The 15,745-nt window shown below is 54.8% G+C and overlaps 1 protein-coding gene across 1 annotated transcript; it reads right to left on the bottom strand.

The window, feature by feature from the left end:
- Positions 1-207: 207 nt before the first annotated feature.
- GDF6 (growth differentiation factor 6) lies at positions 208-14,842 on the bottom strand. The gene is made up of 2 exons (XM_024572099.3): positions 14,470-14,842; positions 208-1,217 (listed from the first exon to the last, which is right to left on the bottom strand). The coding sequence occupies exons 1-2, from the start codon at positions 14,840-14,842 to the stop codon at positions 250-252; spliced, it is 1,341 nt and encodes a 446-aa protein (XP_024427867.2). The 3' UTR covers positions 208-249.
- Between the last annotated feature and the right edge of the window lie 903 nt (positions 14,843-15,745).

Raw genomic sequence — 15,745 nt, 5'->3', positions numbered from 1 at the left:
AAAGATAAAAACTAAAGAAAGCCTCCTTGGCTTGTTTTTCCAGGGAAGCCAGGCAAGGTGTGAAAATCTGCATCTCCCTCTGGGTTGGCAGGTGAAAGGTTTTGGCAAGGCTAAGCTCCCTCCTCTCCCAAGCGGCTGTATATTCAGGCTGTTCCCCCACCCTCTGCCCCCAAGGCCAACTCCTCTTCTGCCTCTCTTCGGTGAGGCCTCCTGCGATCATGGGCCAAGGCGGCAGGAAAGGCGCCGCTGCTACCTGCAGCCGCACGACTCCACCACCATGTCTTCGTACTGCTTGTAGACCACGTTGTTGCCGGCGTCGATGTACAGGATGCTGATGGGAGTCAATTTGGTCGGCACGCAGCAGCTGGGCGGGGTGGAGCCGGGGTCCATGGAGTTCATCAGCGTCTGGATGATGGCGTGATTGGTGGGCTCCAGGTGCGAGCGCAGCGGGAAGTCGCACACGCCTTCGCAGTGGTAGGCCTCGTACTCCAGGGGTGCGATAATCCAGTCGTCCCAGCCCAGCTCCTTGAAATTCACGTGAAGGGGCTTCTTGCTGCAGCGCAGCCTGGACTTCTTGCCGTGCCGCTTGCCGTGGCGGCTGGCGAAGGCCGTGCGCCGCCGGCGGCGGCCGGACGAGGGCAGCCAAGGCCCGGCGTCTGGGGAGCCCGACGGTGGGGGCCCCCACGACCCTTCAGCATCTGCTCCCGGGCCCGCAGCCTCGGTAGAGCCCAGCTGCTCGCGCAGCTCCGTGAACAGATTCTTGCTGTGGGATCGCGTGAACACGACGAGCAGGGCGCGTTCTTGCGGGGATCTCACCCTCCGGCTGAAGCCCAGACTTCGCAGGTCCGGGGACGGTGGCTGCTGGGGCCCAGGCGCACGCTCCTCGGCCTCCTTCTCAGCGTCTGGCTCACCCCATGCGGCCCGCAGCTCCAGGCACAGCTGCTTCCACGGCTGGTGGCCCAGGCCCTTCCACACGTCGAAGACTTCCCAGCCGGCCCGGGGCGCCCCCTGCAGGTCCAGGGTCCGCGAGTCCAGCAGCTGGGGCGACAGGCAGGAGAACAGCTGCAAGTGGAGCAGCCCAGCGGGTGGCCCCCAGGGCGCTGCGGGCGCCTGGCGAAAGAGCCGCAGCTCTGCGCCCACCAGCTCTTCTTTGTCTGAGAGCGTGGACACATCAAACAAATACTTCTGTCTCCGGAGAGCAGTGTGCGAGAGATCGTCTGCAAGATAAAAAATAATTACAGTCAGTTTCACTTAAGGGGGAGATCAGCCCGGTGCTCTGCGGCTGCCCCCGGGAGGAAAAGGGCGGGGAGCAGGGCCGGCCGGCCCTGAGTCCAGTTGGGCCAGCCCGGGGCCGACCACCCGGGCTAGGGGAGGCGCACCAGCGCAGGCCCCCTCCTCCCCGTCAGCCCGGGACTCCCAGGGCGGAAGTCGGTGGCTGCTGGAGAGGCGGCCGAGGCGGCCTCCCGGCTTTTCCCCCAGGAGCTTGCAAGCAACCACTAATGTGCCCTTTGTGGTTGCGAACCTGGGCCGCACTTCCCCCAGCCCTCCTCTCAGCTGACTCGTTCTCATCATTCACGGCTCAGTTTAAATGTCACCTCCTCCGAGTGGCCATCCTCGACCACCTTGATGTATAGTAACCTCCCTCGGTCACTATCACAGGACCCCGTTTTATTATCTCCCTGGCACTTAACACTATCTGCAATGAGCCTCATTAATATTTCTCTTTAGTGGTCTGTTTTCCCCAGCAACACCCCTCCCCCCTCCGCCAGCCAGTGGGAGCTGGGAGCATGTCGCGTCCATCTCGTTCGTTATAGCACTCAGAGCCTTGCTTGACCTAGTGTACATGCAGGTCAATAAGTGAGAAACTTCTAGAATAGCCATTCTCAGTCTGGCTGCCCGTGATAATCACCTAAAGAGCCTAAAAATTACCAGCTGCCTGGGCTTACTTCAGGCAATTGAATCAATATCTGCAAACAAGGCCTGGGTATTGGGGTTTTATTGGGTTTTCGTTGTTGTTGTTAGCTTTTTTTTTAAGCTCCCCAAACTGTTTAAAGGTGCAGTCTAGTTTAGACCCACTGGTGGTGTAGGGGGAAAGTTGCTGCCCATCTGGCAGTTTTGCTGAAGCACTTGACCCAACACAAAGTAGACAGAATAAAGAGTTATATGACTTTTTTCTTTCTCACTCTCTTAAATTCACCATTTAAACACAAACAAAAGAGCAATGAGATTTTCAGAAGCCTTTCTTCATTCGCAGGGGGTCAAAGGAAGAAACACACGCACCAGATATCTATCATTGAGAAGATCCTACAGCCAGTGAGAAACAGACACTTCTGGAAGGAGAAAACCTCCGCCACACACACAGTGACATTCTCCACTCCTCCACCCACACAACCTGAAATCTTCTTGCTTTTCAACTAATCCTGAAGATAAATCTTTTGGTCACAGATGAGAAATAGAAATCTAGGGCATGTGAGGGGGGTGGGGAATAACAGGCTTTTCAAATCCAAAGTGAATTCTTTGGGATGAAGACAAAACTGAACTTTCTGGGGGTTTTGTTGTTGTTGTTGTTGTTTTGACACATGTGCCTATAAAGCCAACTCCACTTCAATGTGCAAGGCAGAAAGTTAACCAGATTTTTCTGGGCTGCTTGCTCATAAAATATTTACAACCGAGCAAATACAAAAATCCCCAAAGCCCCCAGCTTTCCCCAGAAGCTAGTAAAGCTTGGGTCAATTTCAATAGTAAAAGTGTCACTGGGTCCCAGGTTCGACCTTCACTGCCAGTCCAGATGTAGCCCCAGGACTCTAGCTCTGGAGCCTCAGCCACACCCAGCCCCTGCTCTGGGCTGACGGTAGGGCTGGCTGCATCACTGATACACAAGTCCCAACCTGAGAGGGAGCTGCAGGAAAGGTTAGAGAGGTGAAAAGGGAAAAGCTGCTGGAGGCAGTTGATTTATGGAAGCCAAGACCTTCAAACTTACCAGGGTCACATTAAAATCAGTGGGGACTCAGCACACTTTCTTCCCCTCCTTAACAGAAACCTGTGTCTGACAGTGCTCTGCCACCACCATCCCTGAACCTAGGGCCTTAGGCTTCACTTTCCTGCCTCTCATGTTTCTCCCCAAACCAAGGATGTGGTGAGAGGGACAAACCTAAGGCACTTGCTGCACCAGCTAAATGTTGTGAGGCTGACATGTTTTTTCATCCTTATGTTATCCACCAGCACAGAACAGTTCTCTGAAGTAAGTACCCCTTTGCTCCCATTTTACAGATGGGAAACTCAAGACTTGGAGAAATGAAGTTAATTACCAAAGTCTGAAGCTAGTAAGTGTGAGGTTGAAATCCAAACCTAGGTCTATTTAATTCCACAGTGGAAACATTTAGCTCATAAGCCCCATTGCCCCAGTGCCTCCCCATTATATTCTAGGTACAAGAATCTAAAAGCAGCCAGTAGTTGCCAGGGTATAAGGGATGTGACATAGTCCAAACTCTATTTGCAGGGCTTCCTAGGATAAAAGGCATGGCTGCTTACATAATTCTTGAGAGAGTTTCTCACTGGCTGGGGAATATTAGGCAGGGGCAAAGGATGATTTGTTTCTCTGGTGCCACACAGAGAAATTGGTCTGTTTTTGTTTGCATTTTTTTAAGTGAACTAATCAATGTCTATCTGCACAGCTAAGTCACATTTCTCTGGTCCTCAGGAGTGGTCAGAACAGAGAAAAGTATCTGTAGAGAGAGGGCTCCATTGATTCTGCAGCCTTGGGCATTCTTACTCTTTCCAGGGCTTGGGAAAGAGTGCAGCTGGGGCTTCAGCCTGTGTCCTGCTCCTTCTCCACAGCAGCTTCATTCCCTGGTTTCATGGGCCTCACCTGCAAGTGCAGGGATACCCTCACAGGACCAAACTCCCAGGCTACAGGTGCACACCTCAGCGCTGTGATACACTCTTAGAAGGACAGATCTGATGGAAAACCTCTTTAGGCCCTGGAAGTGGGCTCAGGGCTATTTGGGCAGAACTCTATGGCTCAGGTACCACAGTAGAATAGTAGCTCTTAAAACCACTAAATCTGCTGGCTCTCCCGAATCTGCATCGTCAGTCTTACACAGAAACTTGTTAAAAATGTAAATTCTCTTGGACCTTAGAGGTTTGTGATGGGGCCCAGAATATGCATTTTTAGTAAGTTCCCAGGTGATGCTGATTCTGCTGGTCTGGTCTGGGGTCCCACTTTAAGAACAACTACTCTAGATGAGTGCTCCCTTGGCTCTTCAAATTCCCCAGCATTTGGGGGAGGGCACCACCGGAAATGGACAAGAGAGGGGTCTCCAAAGCACAGGGCCCAGGGCAGGGTTGAAGGTGGTACAGCAGAATCAAGTCACCTTCTTGCCCCAGCCCGTTCCTGCCTCCCCCCACCTCATCCAAGTATATATATATATATATATATATATATATATATATATATATATATATATTTAACTCTTTCAGCCACATGTTCTCTCACTGGGTCTCCTAAACACAGTGTCCCAAAAGGTGGTTGCCCTGTGCAGCTCCTCCCAGACCACATTCCCCACCTGTCTGGACCCGCTCTGGAGCCATGCATCACAGAAATAGCCCCAAGGAGGTATCTGACCTGGGGAGTGAACAGACCACTGTCCTTCTCCTGTGACCCTGCAGACACCTTGCCTATTGACTGGGCATCACAAGGCCTGGCTCTGCTGCCATGGCCACCTATGTAGGAAGCTGGCCCTTTTCATAAGCCTCCTCTCCCATTAAGTCCTGTATAAATGAGGGCCCATGTTATCAAATGGCCCTCTATCCCAAGCCTTTGATGAGAACCATTGCACCTTTCATTCCAAAATCTGTTTGTGGCACTTTCTTACATCATGGAAGTGAATCATTTGCCTTAGCCCTTGAAATAAAATTGATCAGTAATACATCATGGAAATTTTCTGTTTTTTTATTTTTGCTCTTAATTTGCATCAACCTGGCTTGTTACAGCTTGGCTCAGATCCCAGTTAGCTCAGTGTTTGTTGAGTATTAGACATGTAGACCTTTAAAGTTACAATCATGGGATTTGTGCTTATCAGCCTTCACCGGTGGTAGAAGAAGGGATGGGGGAGAAAAGGAGAGGGAGCAAACCTCCTGCATATTTGAAGAAAATTCTTCATAAATAGGCCAGCCTTTTCTGAGTTGAAAGCAAGCTGGTCAAAGGCAGAGGACACTTCAAACATACACATCAGGTGTGGAATTGGTAGAAAATTTAAAAAGAAAGAAAATAAGTAAATGGAGGGAAAAGAGCTAATTGTTTGCAAGGTGGGGACGTATTAAGCCCATGTGAAGTAAATGAACTCCCCAAGAAAGGTAAAGGCATCCCTGCAGGCTCACAGCACATGGCTGGAGGAAACCAGAGAAGCAGACAAACACTAGATAGGAAAGGACAGGATGCCCAAGGGGCCATAGACCAGACACCCTGGGAACCCGAGCCCCTGGAAGGTGGCCTAAGGGAAATGCGCCAGGCCGGCCCACCTGCACTCCACCTGATGCCTGGCTCCCCTGCACCACCTTGTAGATGGTTTCCCGAAAACCTGCCATTTCATTTCGTCTGGGGCAGAAAGAGCCCGCACTGCATTTTTTCCAAGACATGTTTGAGCTAAGGACACCGCCCAAGGTCCCTGTTGAGAGTCCTAGTTGGAATTTCTGTCACTTGGCCCAAAGGTAAGCCCGCAACGACCTCTCTCAACTCCAGCGACCCATTGCGCCAAGGACTCTGGGCTCCCCCAATGTTCCTCCTCCCGAGTCCAGCTCGCTGTGACCTGGGCCACTACTGTCCGGTGTCTGGTCTTTCCCCATCCGCCTCCTCCAGCCCTCCTGCAACACATCACGCCCCGCACTGTCCTCAAATGCACAGACCCTACTTTCCAACTCCAACTCCCCTAAGTGGAGGGGGCCAGAATAATCACGATCTTTATAAAGGGAACTCCAGAAGTCTTTGCAGCTAAGCCTCTCCCTCACCCCTCATTTTGAGCCAAAGGAAACAATGAAGTTTATGGGGCATCGCCTGTGTGCCAAGCACTTGCTCCCGACTTTGATGGCCTCGGTCCCTGAATCCTCACCTTGAGCATCCGAGGTCCACCCTACAGCTATACTCATTTGTAGATGAGGAAACTGGGGCTCCAGGAGGTGTCTTAACTTGTCCACTATCTCAAAGCTAGTGAGGCACAGGGTCTGGAGGTCTTAATTCCAAATCCTGCCTTTAGCCCTGTGGCCACGCCCCTCTACCAGGGTTCTGACAGGGCCTTGGAGCAAAAAGGGAGGGAGGAAAAGGAACACATATTCATCAGCAATGCCATCAACAAAAGGGCCTGGCTTCTCCCAGGAAGTCAGCTTCTTCCTCCAGGAGGCACTTCTTCCCTAGGTCCCTCAGCTGCAGCACTGCCCTGAGATGCCACAGTTGGAAATAGGGTCAGGTGTACTGGTGGGGAAAAAATGAGCCACCAGCCCTTTGCCTCCCACAGGCCTCCTTTCCCAGTAAGTCTGTATAAAGGAGGCCTCTGAGTGCTCCAACAAGGACACTGTCCTGGGACACAGTGGTCTTCGGGGCATCCCTCCCTACTCTTGTCCTGAGTCAGGCCTCTGTTAAGATCTGAGCCTTGCAAACGGCTGAGCTTGCTAAGCATCCACACAGAGGCCCCAGTTTAGGGGGGTGGCCTCTCTAGGGTGCTCCTGCTTGACCACCCAGCATAATAACCCTAACAGCAAACACTGATGTCACACTTATTATGTACTGGGCATAATCTAAATTCTTAACTTACAATAATTCATTTAAGCCTCAAAACCACTTATCAAAAAATATATCACCATTATGTCCATGCTATGAATCAGAAAAATAAAACTGAGCTTAAAAGCAACTTGCCTAAGATAGTAAGAAGCCTGACTCCAGTATCTGTGCTACCAACCTGGACATCCCAGACTTGATCTCTGTGTCTGGCAGAATCCAGGTCCTCATCAGCCCAGCTCCTCTCTGGGTCACTCAGCTTCCCCGGGATTTCCCCCAATGAACTGTCCTGCATTTCTCAGCTTCTTTTCTTCTTTCAAAGACCAAAGGGGCCCAAGGTCTTCCACAGAGTGTTGGAGAAGCTTACCCGCCCACTCTCCAAGCCTCTCCAACTCCACCACCCTCCTTCCAGGACTAGCCTGGGCCTTGTAAACCCTACAGGATTCAGCCAGTTTGGTGGCTTGCCTGAATCCTGCAAAGAAATCAGCGTTAGCAGACTAAGCTCTGTCTCAGCGTGAGGCAAGGGAGTGAGGTTGGGAGAGGGAGAGAAGGGGAACCCTGACTTCCACCTGACTGCATAACCGAACTCCGCGCGCCTTGGAACCTCAGCCTCCAACGGCACAAAGGCAGTGCCCGGAGGCAGACGCAGGCCAGCCCCTCTCTCCTGAGCACTGGGCACTGGGCACTGGGCATGTCCAGCAGGAATCCGAAGGAGCTTCAGGGAGGCTCCTTTTGCCTCTAGAATGAATTTGGACTCCTTTATAAAGAAGTTTCCACGAACTTGGCACAAAACCCTGGCTGCTCCTTCTGAGAGGGGCCAAAGAGCCGGAGACGCGATGTGAGATCCAGGACACTTCACAAGGCGTCTCTTTCCACTGCGGTCCCTCCCTAGCCTCCGGATCGTAGCAGCTCAGATCTTAATTTGACGACACTTTAGATGAATCCCAAACAGAAACTCGGTATGGTCCCCACACGCTGCCCACTCTCCCCACCTTTCCACTCCTCGAAAGCAACCTGCGCCCTTCGTGCCTCTGCTCCGGGGTCTCCCAGAGGTTGCTGCATTTCCCCCGGGGCCGCTCCCCTGCACCGTCTAACAGTAGTGCCTCCCGGGAGCCCTGGGGAGCGCCAAAGGCCAGAGGTGGTAGGGGGTGGTGGGAGTGGTGGCGGGAGTACACAGGAGGAGGGAATCGCGGACGTGAAACCCTGCCCTGGGCAGGAACGGGATTGGGCCTTTTGACTTGCGAGCGTGAGTGTCAAAAGTAGAAAAAAAGTTTACCACTTCAGGTGATTTCCCTTCTCTGAGCAGTTCTGACGTTGCAGGTGGGGGGTGGGGTTCAAAATGGCTTGTGGTTGTGGGTGACCCTCAGAGGCCAAGGGTTCTGCACGGGAGAAACCTCACTGATGTGTTCTTCAAAGCATTATGCCTGGCGCAGCTTGTGAAGAAATCACCCAACTCCGCTCCACCCGGGGGGACTCCCGATATAATGCCATAGCGAAAGGAGTCGTGGTAGCCGCTATGGGCCAGAGTCTAGCCTCGTTCAATATGGTCCCCTCGGGTGTGTGGAGTGGGGACAGGACCCACTAGCCTTGAAGCCAGATTTGCAAAGCAGGCGGGCCGATTCTCCTTGGTGTCTACATTATTTAGGAAGGGATATGTAAACAATTACCACCCCCCCCCCAAAGTCAGCGCTCTGCGCTGCCCCGGCTCCCGGGCTCCCGCTTTCTTCGGGGCTCTGGAAGCTAGACCCATCCAGCTTGAGCCGAAGGCCCGCCCCTCTCCTCTCGCTCACGCCCACCGTCGGATTCCTAAACCACGCCCCGCCCCCAGGCGCCCTCGCTACTACTAGCTTCGCGGGTGCGCAGCTCTGGGAACGCTGACCGGTGCCGCGCACCGCCTGCCTCCTCCAGCTCCCACAGCCCCCTCACCCCAAGCACACCCAACCCTCCACCCCCAGCAGCGCTAATGGACTGTCCTGGAAGTCAGGAAACTGTAACCCTGGAACCCATTAGGCTGAAGAGGACCTATTTAATTCCTGTAAACAGGAGATACCATTTAACCAACATTGAACTTAAAAAATAAACACCCAGGGCTTTTTATAAGGAGGGGAGAGAGGCAGTGGACGCCAAACAACGAAATGGCCTGGTGGATCCATATTCCCGCTTTCCACACCTCATGGCCTGGGCTCAGATCCCTTCTTCGGGTCCAGGGAGTATCGTTTGAGCAGGGTTGCTCGACACGCGAGGGGCTGTTGAACTAATGCCCTTCACTTCACTTAAAGCCCCAGGATTATTGTTGATTTGCTCCTCTTTTGGTGCCCGCAGCAGTCCCGGAGAGAAACACAGGTTCTTATCCTGCCCCATTTCTATCACACCATCTTTCCCCCACCTGTCCATCAGGTTCCCTTCTCCCTCTCCCCAAGCCACTCTAGCAAGACCCCACCAATTTCAAAGAGCTGTGCCGCCGCTAGAACCCCGAGAACTCCAGCTAGAGAAAAACAGGGTACGCTAGGGCCTCTGCCAGCGCAACGCCCCACGTTCCCCAAAGGTCCTGTCAACACTCATCCCCTCTGGTCGAAAGGGGAGCTTTCATGTCTTGGTTTGGTTTTCTGGGAAAAGGATTCACAAGGCCTGTCGTGGACTGTGGCTTAGGTTAAAAAAAAATTTTTTTTTTTAATGTGCAGAAATGGCAAGGCTGTGTGAGCGCGTTTTTCGATCCCTGTCCCCACCAGCAACTCAGAGGCGCAAACTCCCAGAGCCAGAGAGCCTCCCGCGGTGGGGAAAATGCTTGGTGTCCTCAGGTTAGCATCTCCTGCGCGGAAATCTCACCAGAAGAATTCCAGCGCCAACCTGCACTCTCGCTGCAGATGACTCTAGACGTTCCGAGCTTCTTGCTAAGGCGGCCCCTGTAGGGGTCCGGTAGAGCCCTCCCTCAGGCCCTAAGGATGCGTGTGACAATAACTGATATTTAACAAGAAGCCAATGGCTACGCGGTTGGTTTGTGGCCTTAGTGTTTTAATCATTCCTACCAGAATTGCAGAACAAATTGTGGTCTAAGGCTTCCTTCCCTCATCCCTGGGCTTTTTTCCGGACCCTTTCGGTCCACCTGGCTAGAGGGGGGTCCTGAACCTATTGGGCAACACAGACCCCACGCCGGCGCTCACCGGGGAGCGCGTGCGCGCTCAGCAATCCTTTTCCAAGGCTGTTCCCTCTTTCCGGGGAAATAAAGCCTAGATTGGAACCTTCTGCCTGCTTCCTCGCTTGGCCGTCTGGTCTGCATTAGTGTTTTTATAAGGGACTCAAACAAATCGAATACAAGGTCACCAAATAATTAACAGTTGTGAATTCCCTCCGTCCCCATTAAAATACTTCCCCGCTTATATTTCATTTTCCGTTTGCCAACGACAACAGGGTCCGGGCAAAAAGTGCTTCTGCGTTGATTACAAAAGCTCTCTGCGGCCCAGGTCCCCCCTGGTTTGCGTAACCACGCGGTACCAGACGAACTTCAGTCGGGAGGGGCACTCTGCCGCTCTTAGAACACCCCCTTAGCAGCCCTGCTCCGCTCGCGATTGTCCTGCCCTGCCCCCTGATAATCACGACCCAGAAGGCAAACCAAGAAGCCAACACACCATCAGCCCCAAACTCTCCCAACATTCATTTCTAGGGCGCCAAGTTCTTCAAGGATGTTCCCATCTCGTTTTGGTTTTTATCTGTTCCCTGCTGCCTCCTTTCTGAGAGTGCTATTGTGACAACACCCCCCCCCCCCCGCCAAAAAATACTTTTAAAGAGTATTCTTATTTAAAAAATCATCTGGAAACCTAAGTCGCAGCAATATTCTGAGACTCATTTTGGTTTCCTCATCCTTGGGAGGTTTTTTTGTCCCCCTTATTGGCATTTGGTGACACTTTTCACTACATAAACTGAAAGTCTGGGTTTTGTTTCGCTCTCTCTCCCCTCTATCTCTCAGCCATGTTGAATTCATAGACGTTCTAATTGTCTGACTTTCCCAGGCCCCAGGGGCCAGTGTTTTAATGAGTTCTATCTTGTACTCAATGTAATTTCTCTATATCCAGCCTGCTCCGTTCTGATCCTATGACGGTACTAACACACACACACACACACACTTTCTCATCTTTATAGATCTGAAATCATTTAAAAGAACAATATGAAGGCATTTTCAGAAGATCGGGGGTAGCATAGTCTGAGCCCTTTATGAGGTGTATAGAGGAAAAAGGGCAGACCCTTCAACCCAAAGTTCCATTCCAACTACTGAGTCTTCGGGGACTGCGGAGGAGACTGGAGACTATTAGATGGGCTAGGAAATCTGTCCATTGTTCTGCTTCTTGCCACAGTCTTTTAGAAAACCCCTGCCTACCTATTTAATGCCATAGACAAGCACTCGGGGTCTAGGACCAGATATGAGCTTCACCTCTCACGAGCTGTGGGACTTGCTCTCTGTCTTCCTTAATTCACCTATAAAACAGGGAGTGTAGCCTTTTCCTGGAGACCGTTGTTAGCATTAAACACATAACAGACTTTAGCATAGTCCTTGGTGCGCAGTAAAGGGTCAGTATGTCTTGGTTACTGTTATTCCCCCTAGAGGTTTGGGTAACAAATCAAAGGGAAGTCCACTTTGGGGTGGGAGGAGGCGGGGGGCGGGGGAAGGTGCCAAGGAGTGTGCGGGACAGAACGTGGTCTCCATAGATCTAAAACGCTCCTCGTTCACTCTGGAAAGAGTTTATCCCTATTCTTCCACGCTTCATCGAAAGCTTCAAGTGAAACTTTGGGGGATCTGGATTTTCGGGCGAGGAAAGCTTTTTACCAATACTGCACGTGAATAAGTAGTTCTGCCTGGCGAGCCGGCTTCGGCTCCTCCCCCGGAGGGACCCCTGCTCCTGGAAGCCAAGCCTGCCACATTAGATGGCGATTTAAACATCCTCGAGGCAAGGCGCCAAGTTAGCGCGGCGGGCCCAGCTCGCGGCTGGCCGCGGTTCTGTCCTTCTTGCCACAGCGTCCACGGGCTGGGGGAGGGGACGTTGAAAGGTTTGGCGCGGTTGAGAGTCCCCACGTGAAAGGGGCGGAAGTCCTCGCCAGGGGCCGGGGATGCGCGGCCGGCGGGTCCCTTCCATCACGGGAGACTAGACACCGTTTGATGTGTTATGACATGAACCCTCAATTAGATCACTGAGTTGAAACACTCCAATCAGGGGGCCCGATGCTAAGCAAGCCCCGGAAGGTCCAGCCCGAGGTCACCGCCGGTGACACATCAAATCAAAATCAGTGAGAGGGAAAGTGAGGCTTTCCCTTTATCAAGCTGGGGCTGTAGCCTACAACGTACCCCTCCTCTGCGCGCCCCTCCAGCACTCCTTCGCCCTCGCGCGGTGTGTGACCAGCCGCGTAGCCTTCCCAGTCAGCCAACTGCCTGTCTCTGCGTTCTCTGGGAACCCGAGGGCGTGGAGGAGACCGCGCTTTGGAAGCTGCGGTCCAGGTGGTCACGCCGCTTCTACTCTGGCGGGGGACCGCGCGCAGCTTCAGCTCTCTGCGGCATTCCGGAGCTGAAGCCGGACGTCTGGATCTCGGTCCGGCTAGCCTGGAGACCTTGGCTCGGAAACAGAGAGTCCCCCCACCCCCAGCCTGGGCGCGCAGCCAGGCGCTTCCCTACCTCCGGAGCCCAGGGGCGTCCAGAGCGGTGCCCGGGGAGAGGCTGCAGCTTAAGCAAGGGTGAAGCGAGCCCGTGTCTGACCCGACCTGAAGCCCCCAGAGATCCCCTACACTTGCCTGAACGCCACAGGCTTCGGTAGACACCTCCGAACCGCCTGCAGAGTCCCTTGGTCCTGTGCCAAACTTACAGGCTCAGTGAAGGAGCGAGGGGTGCCTGCTTGGGGGAGGGGCGGAGAGCCTTAGAACTTCCCTTAGGAGAAGAAAATGCGCGCCCAACTGCCCGCCAGCTTGGGCCTCCGGGATTTCTTCCCCTGGGGAAAGGCCTCTTGAGAAATTTTCTCTGAGCCTCCTTAGTATCATCTTCGACTGGGGTGGTAGAAAAGGCGGACAATAAACCGAAAATTAGGAGGGAGGGAGACTGAAGCAAAGGTGGGGGTGAAGGGAGAAGTTGGCCGGCTGCGCTGGTGGCCAGGGACCTAGTTCCAGCACTACAAAGACACCACGTGTATTTGCAAAGGTGGCTTTAGTAGTCCTAAAGTCACCGAATAATACCCAGTGTTAATTTGCTGCGTGGACCTTTCAGCAGCTCATGAACCTTGCTGACCTCTGGCCACACGCAGCAGCGAATCTAGCGTGGGCAGGACCCTAGCATCCCCGACCCTTGCCCGAAAGGAAGGTAGCTGCAGGGGAGGAGTCTGGGCTCTGGAACCCGGAAAGCCCCGGGCCATCAGCCGGCTCTGAAAAATTTCGAGGACATGCGGGTACCCAAGGCATCCAGAGCAGAGCAGCGCCCCCCCCCCCCCCCCCCCCGCGCCCCAGCCTGAACCCTGGCGTTCGCAATTTCCTGGGCGATCCCACTTTCAGCGACTAGCAGTGGGAGGCGGGGAAGGGTCAATGCGTGGAGCCAAGTCTGGGCAGGATAGCAGAGTGTAAAACAGCCTAAAACTTTATGCCCTCCTTCCTTTCTTCTCGTCCCCTTCCTCCCCTTTTCCCTTTTCTTTCCCTTTTCTCCCTTCCTTTCCCGTCTCCAGCCGCATTACTGTCTCTCCACTTTAGGAACCAAGTTCTGGCGCCTGCAGATCCCGCTACAGTTTCTGGGACTGCGGAAACCTCGAGGTTCTCTGGAAGGCATCCCTGGTGCTGCAGTCCAACAACCGCAGAAAAGGGGCGGGCAAGTGTTTCCGCAGACACGCAGGCAGGCGCCCGCACTGGCAAAGGGGTCCTAGAAGGTGCGCGGACAGAGGAACGTTGGCTGTAGGCTGGCTGAGAAAGATGGATGAGCCCATCTATGCTCCCATGTGGCTCAAGTCCTGTACCAGCAAACCCCAAACTTAGGTGCGCTGCCCCCGCCCCAGGCTCGCCCTGCCAATTGCCGCGGCTACCCCTGCAGAAAGCACTCCGCCGCGGCCTCGGAGCCGCGGAAAGCGCGTTGCGGTAGCTAATAAGCCCGAAGGCGTGGGGCTCCTGCCTGGCTGACAATCCCCATATCCAGTACAGGACAAGCCCGGAACCCGTGCAGCCGCGGGGAGAGGGCACTACCGCACGCGCGGGCTCGCGGACTGGCTCCTGCGACCGCAGGACTCACGTCTGCCGGCTTTTCCCGGATCCCACGGGAACGCATGGTATTGCCCCAGGGCCCGCTCTGTCCCAACCGTAGTTCAGACCTCGGACCCAGCACCCCGGAAAACCCGGGACCCCGTGGCACGGTTCCGTCAGGACGCACCGCGACCCCTCTCTAGCCCAGATCGTTTGCCCACCACCTCCCGCCCGTCATGCTTCCTTTACGAGCCACCACGGGAGCGGCCACCACGCTACTTTCTGCAGAAGACACGAGGAAGAAGGAAGGAAGAGAGAGAGGAAAGAGGAACGGATGGTTGCACGCTCTAATTAAACCTGCAGCCGTATCCAGAAAGTTACTCGGACTTTTGAAGAAAGTAATTTAAGAAAAGAAAGGGGAGGTGTGCAGAGTGGACCGGAGCTGCAGCGGCGCCCGGGCTGCGGAGCTCCCACAGAAAGGAGTCCGGCGTCTCTTTGCCACTTACCTAATCCCCTGTCTACGAAGCTGGTGATCGTGTTAGCCGACTTGGAGGACTGGAAGAAGCTGGTATTGATGCCCAGCTTCTCAGCGATGGAGTAAGTCCTGTAGATCGCCAGCATGTATTCGTGGGGCACTACGCGTGGGCCCTTGCCCGGAGGCTCCTGTGCCAGCGGCTGGGGCTCCGGGAGCTCCGGGGACGCCCGTGCCGTGGCACTTTCTTGCGGCATCTTCCCGTCCTTGCGGCTTCGCATTCCCTTGGCGGAGCCCAGCTCGACAGCGGACAAGGAGGATGCGATGGAAGCCTGCTGGAAACCAGGCAAATCCCACAGGAAACCGATGAGGAAGACAGCTGAGAGCAGGACTCTGGGAGTATCCATGGCCAGCGAGTGGCAACGTCTCCCGGAGAGACTGCGGCACAGCGCGAGGAGCACGGAGCAGCTGGACAGCGGCTGAGGCCACGCTCCAAGGGCTGACTCCGAGTGCGAGGATCTTGGTCCCAGCCGCACAAACCTCGGCCCCGCCACGCCCCCTCCCGCCCCCAGCCGGGAGGGGGGCGGAGGGTGGGAGGAGAGGCAGGGTGGTGCGGGCAGGAGCTGTGGGGGAGAGGGACCGCGGTGCGCCGTAGTGGCAGGGAGACACAGCGCCCCCTCGGGACGCGCTCGGGGGTGACAGGCGATGCGCGCAGAGCGGGCCCGGGCGCTGGGCCGGGGAAGGCGAGCGCAGCCGCCCCCCACTGAGGAATCCAGGGGCATTCGCAGTGCCAAGGTCCCTCTAGCACTATTCGAAGCTCGGTCCCTCCGTGGACGCACAGGGTCTGGGTTCTCTCCAGCCGCCTCCACTTTCCTGGGAGCGTTCAGCCCCTGAGGAGGGACGCGGTGGCGGCGCCCCCCAGAGACAGCTCGGCATAGACACCCCTGGAGTTCACTGTGCTGGGTCCAAGCCGTGGTACCTTCTTTCCTCTGCCCCAACCTCCAGGCCGTGGTTCGCTCCGATTAGCATCCAGCGAGTCCTCGCCGCGAGCCAGGCACAGGGCCCAGCCCTGAACAGTCCCATTCTCTCGGTGGGGTGCAGCTCTCCACAAAGACGGGGCGCCTGTTTCCGACCCTCAAGGTCAGGCGAAGTCCACTCTTTAAAGTCTGGATGGATGCTGAAAGCGGCTGCGCTCTCCCCCAGGCTGCAGCCCCTCTTCTCGAAGTCCCCAACCTCTTCTGACGCTGGCTGTGGACGCTTCTTTTATCTGCCTGCTCCTGGGATCCTCTTGCCTCTGTCGGCCTGTCCCC

Source organism: Desmodus rotundus, chromosome 8 (genome assembly GCF_022682495.2).
Source record: "Desmodus rotundus isolate HL8 chromosome 8, HLdesRot8A.1, whole genome shotgun sequence".
NCBI classification, from domain to species: domain Eukaryota; kingdom Metazoa; phylum Chordata; class Mammalia; order Chiroptera; family Phyllostomidae; genus Desmodus; species Desmodus rotundus.
This window is presented reverse-complemented; position numbering and strand designations above follow the sequence as displayed.